Below are 12,580 nucleotides of genomic sequence, written 5' to 3'. Positions count from 1 at the left end.
TCACAATACATTTCCTATGGGGAAGCCATATAAATACAGTATCCCTTACAGCCCTTTCCCGAACTTGTAATGGAGCCAAACCATAATGTGTCTGTTGTTGATACCTTTGTGTTGCCGCTAATCATCTGGTTGGCTGAATAGTTAACTCTGTTGAGAAAAAATCCACTTTAATTTTTAGCTGTTTTTCAGGATTCAGTGCATATACTATAGCTTGGTTTACTCAAGACATACTCTAATACAACAGTCACTCTAATACAACAGTGATGTAAGATATTCTAATAGAACAGTCACAAGTTACATTGTAGCTAGCTGTGCTACAACAAAAAACTAAACAAACTAGTAAAAATAGTTAATTTAAAGGGATCTGTGAAATAAGGAATAGTGAAACAAGAGATGAATGATGCATGCTATTACAGCATAGCCTAGCTATTTCAATGTCAAAGTAGGCCAGGACTTTCCCGTTGCGCTATACTATAATAACAGGCACCATTTTGTTTAACTACTTCTTATTGCATAAATCTCTACTTCATTTTTAAATTAAATACTGGTATATTAGATATCTCATGTGACAAAAATCTATTTTAAACCATCCACCATGAAATACAATGTTAAAAAAAACACATACAGTACAGGTGGATGGATATTGGATTTAAAAATATCACCAAAACTTGAACTTTAGTCTGCCACTACAATCAGAAGGCTAGAGGCTAAATGATGCATTATATGACCTGCACCATCTTTCACCACAACAACAAAATTCATCAGTGGCATGTGCCTTTTGGGATTGTGACAAGTGCTTGCCCTCTATGCCAGCCTTTATTTGTCTTCGATCATGCCGGTTGTCTTTTTATGTTACAAAACCATATTAAAGTGATAGTTTCCATAATTGGACTTGTAACATACCTATTCAATGCCACAAATTTGGTTTCTGCTTCATAAGAATTTATTACCTGTAAACTATATCTGCATGACAGGACTTTTTATGAACTGTCTGGGCCTTTAACAACAGAGTGAGCGATACACCCCAATATGGTCTAGCTGTACCAATAAAGATCACGGGACACTTCCTTAATGATCTAACTCTCCTTATAGTGATTGATCCATGGCATAAAATGGACACCTTTTATTATAGCACGGTGAAAAACAGGGAATCAAAAACCACACCCCTTAAGGTATCACATATAGTCGAGTTGGCGAGGACTACCCGAGATACTTTAATAAAGGAACTACTCTAATACAGCAGTCCCTAAATATGCATGTTATAACAATTATTTTGTCCAAGGATTGTCCCACAAGACTTATGTTATAATACCATCATTTATGTAATCTTGTTTCACTAAATTGGGTCCCTGGTTTATTTGTACTAGTTATTTCAGTTTTTGTTTATTTTTGTTGTTGTTTGACGCAAAATACAGTCATATACATGCATGTGAGCTTCTTGAGTCAGCATCTTGCTTACCAATAGGTGTGGTCACTACTCATTATTTTTACCATGCTATCATTACAAAGACGGCTAGACCAATAAGGGGTGTGATAATGAAATTGATTGTTAAAAGGCACTTGATTGCTATTTGCAGGTCAACCTAGATCATTAATGGATGTGGTCTCAATCCTATAATGAAGGTACAGTTAAGTACTTTAAATAATTGTGTGGCAACTAAATAATGTTGCTCAACAAAAGTATTCATACGAACAATCAACACCTTGATATGGTTTGAATTTATGAACATAATGACAACCAATATGATTGAAGATAAAAGGAAAGACAAGGCACAGAGAGCCTGCACACACTCAGCAGAACCCCAAAAGGCACATGCTACTGGTGAGTTTGTTGTTGTAGCCTAAAATGGTAGCCATGTGCTGCTTCATTTGGCCTCTGACCTCAGACTGGCAAGCTGGCAGATCAAATTGGATGTTTTTTTTTGTTTGTTTTTTTTTTAAATTTAAAATATACTTATGTCTGGCCTCCTGTGTTTGTTGCTTTTAATTTTAATCCTATGTTTGATATTGGATAGACTATGTTATAGACTACTATTTGTTCCATAAAGATAACTTTGTCATGTAAGATGTCTGCCTTTTGGACAGTGCTTTCATTTTAAGGGAGATCACACTAGAGGAGAGTACCTATCTAACACAGTATAGGGTCTCTACAAAATATTCTGAGAATGAGATTTCCATTCAAGAACAAGACGATTTAAACATCTTTGACTTACTCAGAATCATTAGCATTTTATAGAGACCCTATACCATGTCCTCCTGTCTCAATTATTGTGGCTATTTGAAATATTCTAAAAAAGCATTATACTAAATTTGTAGGAATTAAAGATGGAATTAAAAGTTATGAAGGCGTAGCTAGAACAGTTGATTAAAAGGGGGGGTGAAGATAAAGAAAATAAGACCACTTGCACTAAAGACACTGGAGAGAGAGAAACACTGCAAAAGATGGACTATGGGGTTGTGGTTCAGTGTGAGTGGAGGAGGACATATACATAGCTGGCAGCCCTTATACAAGTATATAAGAATGGGATATAGTACACTGTATAGGCAAAATATATGTCACTGTGTAGAAGATGTATATGGATACAGATAAAAAGTTGCTTGTAGTCTGTTTGTTGGGATGCAGAAGTTAATTTGACATGATCAGATGGCACTGTAGAACAACTTTGATTGTAGGTTTTGTACTTGATTGTACCCAGTTATTGCTGCCAATCATATGAAACTTGTTCTTCTGACAAAACATAAACCTTACCACCAAACAGTTTACAGTACCTGTATATTCATTGTGAAGCCATGTAGACTTATAAAGTAAATAGCACATTATTTAGCCCACCCACTCTTGCCATGAAAAGTGCATGATGTACAGTGTAGTGATCGATGTCATAGTGCATGTTTGAATACAGACTAAGTGTCCCATAGGACTCTTTATTGTGTTCCATATATCAGGAAGTTTTTGTGGTATGTACATTTCATGGTTGTGCATGTTGTCAGATTTTTTATGTTTTAAATTTCATGGATGTCTTGCAGTCCAGGATTTTTATATTTCATCTAAAAATCATGGATCATTGGTGTATATATTCCATGCTTAATTCTAAGATTTTCACTCTTGACCACACGACTGCAATGGATCTAGATTGATTTTAACTTAAAGAATATAGCCAAAGCAAGTCTGAACAGAAAAAACAGCAGCAATTTAATACCTGATGATCAAGGCCAAGAACAGGGCAATTGGATACAGAGAAACCCCAACAACCTTGTTGATGTGATATCCATGTATAGCACTATATAGCATCAATACTAAACACTGTAGCAACATGTGTCAACATACATGGCTCATGTACACCCTTACCTGACCATAAATTTCACATGATACAGTAAAATTCCACAGTATCTATACTGATTGCAAAATCCGTGAAAGTTACTTACCACAAAATTTCCAGGTATAGAGTATGTGATATAACCTCTGTGTTCGTGCAGATCTACAAGTGTTTTTTAGGCTTGTATCAGAATTGGTGCAAAAGACCAAGATATTTGGAAGGCAATGACTATTTCATATGACAACATGTGTCACTTAAATAACTTAACTGTTGTTCACAAGCCACTGCCTCTTCCTGGAGACCTCAAACACATCTGGACTGATGTAAACAAAGTGATTGATGTAAAATCACAAAGATCCAGCGTGTCAGAAATGGTACAGTACTGATAAGCTGAGGAAAAAGAGTTGCCAGAAGCCAACACAATAGCCTGTAAACAGACATTTTCCTGGCTTAGCAGGCATAAGAAGATAATTATTATGCTCAATGCCAAAAACTTATTTTCATTTTTATCTACATTGCCTTGTGAAGAGAAGAAATTCCTATAATGAACATTGTTATGCAACAGAAAAAAGGGTCCTGAGCCCTAAAATCCATAGACAAAGACCTATGAAACTAGCTACACTGTATATACCCTTACTCTACAAATGTTCAAATGTGAAATAATGTATGTATATACGTATAATAGTAATATTGTCACATGTATAAATGTTGATGTTATTGTCTACAAAATAAAACAGTATACAGTGGAACCTCAGTTATCCGGACCCCGAATTCTCGGTTAACCGAACTACGGAAATGACTGCTCTATTAGAGTAGTGACTGTTCTATTAGGGTAGTTGATAATACTGAAATTTTTAATAATGTTCTTTGTGCTATTTTAAGGCTATTTCTACACAGTTTCAGAGATATGGACCTGTGGTTTCTAAAGGGGTTCGGATAATTGAGATTCCACTGTATATGTGTGTATTCCTTAAGGCCACTCCAAATAAATTCTCTGTTTCCCGTCCTGGACTCAGGCATATTTGCATGCGGACGGGCGGTCCATTTCCATTATTTCATTATAAGATTGGCTAGCTTCTCAAGCCATTATTTGCCTGGCACAGCCAAAAAGGCTGCATAAAAGCATGCTTAAGCTTGTTCCTTCCTTTGTAAGTTGTAAAAATAGCACAGATGTGAAGTCTGTGTTGACTTGATAGCACTACTGACACGTGAGCTGACACTGTTTCAAGATAGCTTTTACTGAACCTATCAGTATGCAAGAATATCCGGGAAATAATGGAAGAATACGGAATAATGGAATATTTAGAGCTGGCAGTAACCAGATGCGGGCGGTGGACGGGAAGCAGCAGGGGCGGATCCAGGAGCTGGCAAGGGGAGGGGCACAAGCAGGCTAAGTTGTAGGTGGTTGGGGAGAGTCAGATTCTGTAGTTTAGTGCTGCATTTTTGAAGCAGCAAATAATTACCTCTTATTAGTGTCTCATGTACTGTTGATTTTTGCCATTTTGGCCTTTTCAGATGGTTGTGGAGTCTTTATAGCTGTTTAAAAGGCTCTGAATGTCTCAAACAACAGCAACACGAGAATTATTTTTAGAGGCGCTTAGCACGCACGAATGTGCTGGCATAGATTATCAAGACTCACGGTAGTGAGTCGCGCGGCCAAGAAACTACAAAGCGCACGCCAAATTAAAAGACGCGCGGCCACTACTGTGAGTTATTTACGTGTAGGGCCGGTTTCGCAATATTAGCCCTAGATTACGCAACATCTCTCAATAGATTTGTATTGCGTTTCGTGATAAAAAAATCTTTAGGAGTCGTCATCATCATAGTTTTCTTGCGACCTCGCTAAAATAAAAAAGTAACCATCGCAAAATAAAAAATAGGCGTATTTCACTTTATTTCTCTACCTTATGTTACAACTACTGTCACGTTATACCAGTCAACATAGCCGTGTTTATATAGTCCATCTAGCACTGACATTATCCAATCCTGGTTTGCCTATACGCGTATTTTCTTCAATCAAACCTCTATTCCCTACAATAACTTTTAAAGACACGACGTGGACACAAACTCTAATGCCTGATAAACAAGTTGTGATAGCGTGCTGAACCGTAAGTTCCCTAGGGATGGCGTTTTAAGCAGAAATCTTTTAAATTCGATTTAGTGCCACACCCCATGCGAGCGTTTATAAATCGCCAGTTGTCTTATGGTGTAAAGAACAAAATCACTAGCGAAGGTGCTTTAAGCATACTCTTCAATTGTCTATTTACATGTAATTTTTAATAGATTAACCACAAAGGCTGGTAAGGTGAATACAAGGCTTTAGGGGTTACCACCTCATGTAGTGTGTACCATGTAGCTTGTGTTGTGGCTTTCATTAAGTATTATGCACACAGAAATGGTGCAACAAAATTTTGTAATGGATTGCTCGGATGTGCATGGTTCGTGGTGTTGTGACTCGAATGCGGTTCGTGGTTTGCCAGTGACCATGTATGAGTTGGGGCTGTTCCACACAACTTACACAATATTCAAATTTCATGATGGCCATGAAAATTTCTTGCCATATGGTAAACATACAACAATGTGTAACAACGTTAATCAAAATCACATCAAGACTTGACTAAAAATAGTTCCAACAATAGTGATGATTTCTTGTATGTCAGCATGACGATACTGAGACCTGTAAAAGAATAAGCAGGTACTGAAGTTAACCTTAAATTAAACACTCATGTAACTGACCTGGAACATCGGTCGCAACACCAAAAACACTTGTTTCGATATCTGATGACACAATCCAGCAGGCACTGAATTAAAAGAGAATGTACAAAAAATCAATATGCCGGGCTGTATCAATAATAGCATGGATAATCAAAATGAACAAAAATTATATCCCAGGCTAAGTGAATGAATAACATAACTGTTGGGTAAGCATGTCAAACCTGAACATTAGGACATTAGTCAAACAAAAGTACGCTATCACAACTTGGTCATAATACAATGTTTGTAACACTGGACGCCCAAAAAAATTGTGCCATTCCGGACAAAAGCATAATTATGAAACAAATAGTTACTACAACACAGAAGGCTTACTGTTGCACTGTCTACACTGATATGCCATAATTTAAAAACATAACAGGTGGGCATTAAATACAATACACTTAACATCTAGGTACTAGGAAAAAATCACTAACATCACAACATGTAAGCTGACCTGGAAATTAACACCCTTGATGCCACTACAGTCTACACTGGAAATTTGTATGAACCCATCAACACTATGCCCGATACATCTGAGTAGACTGACCTGCAAATTCACATCACTAGTATACAGTGATAATTGATAACTACAAAAACAACAATTGTAATAATACAATTCTTCTGTACGTCAACTGACCTGAAATTCATGACACTCGATACCGAGACCTGTAAAAGAATAAGCAGGCACTGAAGTCAACCTTAAATTAAACACACATGCAAACTGACCTGGAACATTGGTCGCAACACCAAAGACACCTATTTTGATATCTGACAAAACAATCCAGCAGGCACTGAATTAAAAAGAGAATGTGCAAAAAATCAATATGCCAGGCTGTACCAATAAAGGATGAATAATCAGAATGAACTAAAAAAATATATATCACATATGCAGGTTAAGTGAGTAACATAACTGTTGGGTAAGCAAGTAAACCAGAACATTTGGTCATTAGTCAAACAAAGTACGCTATCACAAACTGGTCACTGATAATTGATAACTACAACAAGAACAATTGCAATAATACAATTCCTCTGAACGTTAACTGACCTGAAATTCATGACACCTGTATCTTTGTTCCTGCATGGTCTCAACTTACATACGTACCATGATCACATTCAACTGCTAGTGGATAAACCGGTATGACCAGATGGCCTGCAAAAACCAACAAGCAGGTGTTAAATACAATACACCTAAAGCCTGGAATATGAAAAATATCATATAAGCATTATTCCACACTGATATAGTAATAGATTATAGGATGTTGTGGAATTTGCCTAAACGTGTAAACTTGAACATGAGGACAACTGCATAATCTGGACACTTGGAATTGTCCAATACCTGATGAACAAGTTGGTACTAATGACATTCACTTCAACATTTTATCCCAGCTGGTGAATCTCTTGTAACTGAGTAAAAAGGTGTTTATTTTCCACCTGCAACCAAAGTTCTACATTTCTGTGGTTGAGTGTACATAAACTGACCTAGAAAATCAGATGCCATAGGGATATGGAAATGGTTCCTTTCCTTCTGTTGTGACATTACTTACAGCTGACTGGTAAATGATCATCGATGTCCCCGTGGACCCCAACAATGAGTATATCAATAACTTCACAAGTTGGAATGAATTTCCTTTCAACATGTGGTGGAATGAATTTCCTTTCAATATCTGGTGGACAGGTCAAAAATCCTATCGCACAAACACGGTGAATCAGTGTGTGGCGATATGACACGTTGCACAAACTTCACTCCTCGTTTCGTTAGCATTCAAGACCGGCATATGTCATAGAGTACCTCAGTATTCTTGACTCTTACTTCTTCAAGCGTTGCTCAAGCGATGTAGTTTCTCACGAGGGGCTCGAGTTTCTCATTAAAGTCGAGCCGATTAAAGTACGCCTCACCATCCAGTTACATTCTTAAACCATTCAATTTAAAATCACGTATCACGAATGTCCGCTTAAGGTAATTAGGGACTTTCCACGAGATTTCCCCTAAATAGATCACGTGTTAGTTGTCAATCCGGTGGATTCTGGTGGTATACATGGTTCAACAATGCGGTAAGTGTACTTTAATATAGTATAAGCTGTCAATAATTGTTTGTGCACTGCTAAACTAAGTCATTTTTGTGTGATAAGCATGCTTGAGGAAGGGTCTGGGGGACGAGACTAATGTTTTTACAGCAGTTGATGATGGCCAGGCAAAGAACTGCGAGAAGAACTACTGTGATAGTGTGATATAGGGAAAAATTCCACCCCTATAGCTAGGGGCATTAACTAGCATTATCTACAACTACTGTATATATTATGTTGCCGATATGTACATCCGGGCCAAGAATAAAGGTGAAAGTGGTAGTAAGGCTCAATCCTATTATTCTGTTGAACAGGCAAGGGAGTCTGGGACTCTGGGGACATGCTCCCTCAGGAAAGTATAAGTACTACAACTTTTTTGTTTTAATTGCTTCAAGTATAAAAATTTCAGTCAAAAGGTGATGATCAAGGCTCGATCTGGTCTTATGCACTGGTTGGAGTGGTTGTATCGATACTGCACTGTGACATCCTTGAGGGGTTAGTGCTGGCATTGTCCATGGCAATACTATTCCATCTCCCCAAGTCTTGATGATTGAGTCCTCCATTCCTTTCTCTGCTGCTCCAATCCTGAAGTTGTGACCACAGTCAAAAGGTGACGATCGAGGCTCTGGTCTTGCATCTATACTGTACTGCAACACCCTTGACAGTGTTGGGCAAGTTACTTTGTAAAAGTAACTAGTTACATATTACATATTACTTGCAACTGAACTATTTAGTTACAGTTACATATTACCCATAAAATAAAGTAACTGTAATAATATTACATATTATATTACTTTGTGTCCACAGCCTTAAGCTGTCACGTGTGAAACTACCACCTTATCACGTGACATGATTGCGTTGTTAGACAATATGTAAATCTTGGTTATAAGTAAGAAACTGGTGAATAAGCTTCATTCAGTAGGCCTCGTTACTTCGTTGTGGCTAAGCGTTACTAACGAGACTAGTAACTTCATTACTTATAATAATAATATTACGTAATATTAGACTCGTTACAGTAACTATATTACTTATGTAACGTGTTACATTTGTAAGTTAAGTAACTTGCATTATATTACCTGTTTTCATAGCGTATTTCGTTATATTACTTTGTTACCACAAAAGTAATAATATTACGTAACGCGTTACTTATGTAACGCGTTACTCCCAACACTGACCCTTGAGGGATTAGTACTGGCATTGTCTATTGCAATACTGTTCCATCTCCCATATACAAGTCTTGATGGTTGAGTCCTCTATTCCTTTCTCTGCTGCTCTAATCCTGAAGTTGTGACCAAAATATTAAAAAATGGTTATAACATGATAAATTATTATGATGATAACAATTACAAATGTATTTATAGCTGTGTAGCAACTGTACTAGTTAGGCACTTGCAAGTTTAATTAGGTGTCTGAAGCATTTAACATGCACAGATATGAGATATATTCGTCACATGCAGGCAGTAAAGATAGATTTACTCTAATAGAACAGTCATACTACACTGTAAATTCATACTTCCGAATTTACGGTGTTATGAAACAATCATTAGTATGTATGGATTTTACTGACTCTCCAAGATAATATTCTGCATTAATGTTAATTGCTCATTTCCAAAAAAAATTACCTTTTAAACCAAATGTAGAGTCTATCACTGACAAAAATGAGTGATATCCACCCCAAAAACACCTTCGCTGTAAAAAAGGCGCGCCCAAGAAACTACAAGTGCCTGGAACCCAATGTAAAAAAACAAAAAGAAAAAACAGCTCAGCTAAAGTGAAAAGTAACTGGTAACTTAAAGAGCTGATATCTGAAGCGGCCAAGAATACAATTACTAAAGTTTAATCCATGCAAGAACACCTTGGCTATAATACAGGTGTGTACATGAAAGTAACTGGCAACTGAAATGGCTGATATCTGAAGCGGCCAAGAATGAATGGTCATATACAACTAATCCAAAAGTTTAACACTGAACCTTTATAATTCAGCTGTGTTCTATATTCACTCTTGCTGCATCGTAAAGTAATTTCTTTTACTCTAATTGGCTGGTAATTTGGCCGCCTTTTTTTGCTCTATTATACTGACTATTAAAAAAGGCGGCCAAATTACCAGCCAATTAGAGTTAAAAGAAATTACTTTACGATGCAGCAAGAGTGAATATAGAACACAGCTGAATTATAAAGGTTCAGTGTTAAACTTTTGGATTAGTTGTATATGACCATTCATTCTTGGCCGCTTCAGATATCAGCCATTTCAGTTGCCAGTTACTTTCATGTACACACCTGTATTATAGCCAAGGTGTTCTTGCATGGATTAAACTTTAGTAATTGTATTCTTGGCCGCTTCAGATATCAGCTCTTTAAGTTACCAGTTACTTTTCACTTTAGCTGAGCTGTTTTTTCTTTTTGTTTTTTTACATTGGGTTCCAGGCACTTGTAGTTTCTTGGGCGCGCCTTTTTTACAGCGAAGGTGTTTTTGGGGTGGTATATACTACGTACCCGGGATTGGAAACGCCGGTTTTTATCCAAACTATCCGCGTTGGAGCGCATCCTTATGACAGCGAAGCGCCTAGCCAGGCGAGTAGTTGATTCTTTTCATCTTCTTGTGAGTTCATAGCTAGCTAATAGAGATATAAAGGCTACTTAATTCAACATTTCGTATTTCGTAGGTTTACTAAATGAAGGCATTATTTGGAGTTAGCTGACCAGGTGAGCTCGACAGGAATAGGCGGTCAGCGGCGAGGTCACCAGTTCTTTGAATTCTTACTCAGACCATGCTCAGACACAATGGTACGTACGTTATTGTTACAGAGCAGACAGCGCACGTGATATGGCTAGGGAAATTACAAAACAAATTAAATTTTATGCAATTACAAAATTAGAGTGCATTTCTAGATGGAAAGTAGCCCTTAGAATTTTACTGGTGTGAATAGGTAGATGAATGAAACAATGACATTGATGGTATAGCCTGGTGGATCTTTCATTGTAATGAAATAGTTGAACCATCCAGTTGGTGTCTAAAATTGTATCAGAATCTACCAATGATTGAAGTCTTCTGATTATTGTTGTTTTATCATAATGTAATTGTGTTCCATTGACGAGGTAACAGTAACTGTAGCTATGGTTGCAAGTATGGTGCATTTCTTGTACAATATTACGTTGTAATACAATTAACCATTGTGGGATTCTTCCATTGCTGAGGACAAGCTAAGTGTCCAGAATTACCTGCCCTCACTTACCTTAAAGTGAATGTGCCATAGCAGTGACAAGAGTAGTGGTGATAAATGCACACGGCACATCTGCTTAGCACAGTGCAGTATATGATTACTGTGATTTCCCTCTCTTTTGACTGTTGCATTGTGAATGCATGACATCAATGTGTTTGATGTACAGTGGAACCTGTCCTAAGCCGGTCACCTTCAGGCCAACATTTCTTGACGTTTGCTTTATACAATTGGGTTAGTGTATAGCTGCCTCACTAAAGGAATTAAAGTTAGCCAATTTCAAGAGGTGACCTTTCTATACAGGACAGGTTCCACTATACATTGTACAATGTTAGTGTTGCATTTGCTAATGTAGCTCAATCTTTATAATATTATGTAGACTGTTTTTGTAGGTCAACAAAACTCTTCCTGTGCTGTGTCTTTCTACCACTTGTCAAAGGATACAGTGACAGTGCTTGTTGCTGTGAAAGATTCATCTCACATTGAAACTGATAGGATTTTTGTAGTGGACAAGTTGACTATAGAAAAATTATATAATTTCTATGCTGTACCAAGCTCAGGCTGTTCTTAGTAATAAACTAACAACATGACAGTACGGCACAACAGTGTATGTTGCAACATATTGCTAGAGGGATGGTTGTATGTATCCAGCAATGGAGTCGGGTATGACATGTCACTTATCTAGACTCTGTAGTTGCTGTGAATACATGTAGCTAAAACAGCCACTGCCGTGAAATTGAGTATGGTGGTAGGATGTAACATACTCTATTACAACATTCATTATGTACACTCAATTGACTTTCTGTTCCAACACAGAAACATTGTACACTTGTCTCAATCAGTGCTCCATGTGACTATCAAATGTTAAAACTGTGTAGCTATTAATAGGTCTTCTTTGGATAAATATTTTGACTAGCTGAAGTATTATTCAAGTTTGAGTACCACTCTATACGGAATTGCCTATCATTTTAACTTCTGAAATTGTCCGGTTTACAAATGATTGAGACCAGAAGCACTTAACAGTTTTACCATATTCTTGTAGAGGGGGTAGGAACAAAACAGCTAAGAAAGGGACATAATTACTTAGCTAGTACCACTTGGGTAACTAAATGTTAACCTCGTATACATTTTTTGTGGGTTTGAAATACTCCCACTACACTGCACACTCCCGATAACTTTTTTGAGTCCATCGGCTAAATGGTTTAGACGCGACAGAACAACGAATTCGCT

General features: G+C 37.2%; 1 protein-coding gene and 1 long non-coding RNA gene across 12 annotated transcripts in view; one reads left to right on the top strand and one right to left on the bottom strand.

The window, feature by feature from the left end:
• Positions 1 to 8,353, bottom strand: part of LOC136267435 (uncharacterized) — a 185,184-nt gene extending 176,831 nt beyond the window's left edge. Inside the window, exons 1-8 of one of the 11 annotated variants that reach the window (XM_066062597.1) lie at positions 7,548 to 8,348; positions 7,405 to 7,499; positions 7,114 to 7,218; positions 6,795 to 7,063; positions 6,706 to 6,734; positions 6,523 to 6,655; positions 6,051 to 6,115; positions 5,845 to 5,991 (exon numbers count right to left, since the gene is read on the bottom strand). In XM_066062597.1, coding sequence (XP_065918669.1) covers positions 5,916 to 5,991; positions 6,051 to 6,115; positions 6,523 to 6,655; positions 6,706 to 6,734; positions 6,795 to 6,803 — 312 coding nt within the window. In that variant the 5' untranslated portion in view covers positions 6,804 to 7,063; positions 7,114 to 7,218; positions 7,405 to 7,499; positions 7,548 to 8,348 and the 3' untranslated portion in view covers positions 5,845 to 5,915. Of the gene's footprint in view, positions 1 to 5,844; positions 5,992 to 6,050; positions 6,116 to 6,522; positions 6,656 to 6,705; positions 6,735 to 6,794 lie in introns of those variants that run through there. The other 10 variants (XM_066062599.1, XM_066062596.1, XM_066062594.1 and 7 more) reach the window with 10 other exon arrangements.
• Positions 8,354 to 10,616: 2,263 nt separating this feature from the next.
• LOC136267437 (uncharacterized) lies at positions 10,617 to 11,905 on the top strand. The gene is made up of 3 exons (XR_010706694.1): positions 10,617 to 10,731; positions 10,796 to 10,916; positions 11,743 to 11,905. It is a non-coding gene; the product is annotated as an uncharacterized lncRNA (long non-coding RNA).
• Positions 11,906 to 12,580: the final 675 nt, after the last annotated feature.

Source organism: Dysidea avara, chromosome 9 (genome assembly GCF_963678975.1).
Source record: "Dysidea avara chromosome 9, odDysAvar1.4, whole genome shotgun sequence".
Lineage (NCBI taxonomy): Eukaryota > Metazoa > Porifera > Demospongiae > Dictyoceratida > Dysideidae > Dysidea > Dysidea avara.
The sequence above is the reverse complement of the archived record's forward strand: the minus strand, read 5'-3'. Positions and strand labels throughout refer to the sequence as shown.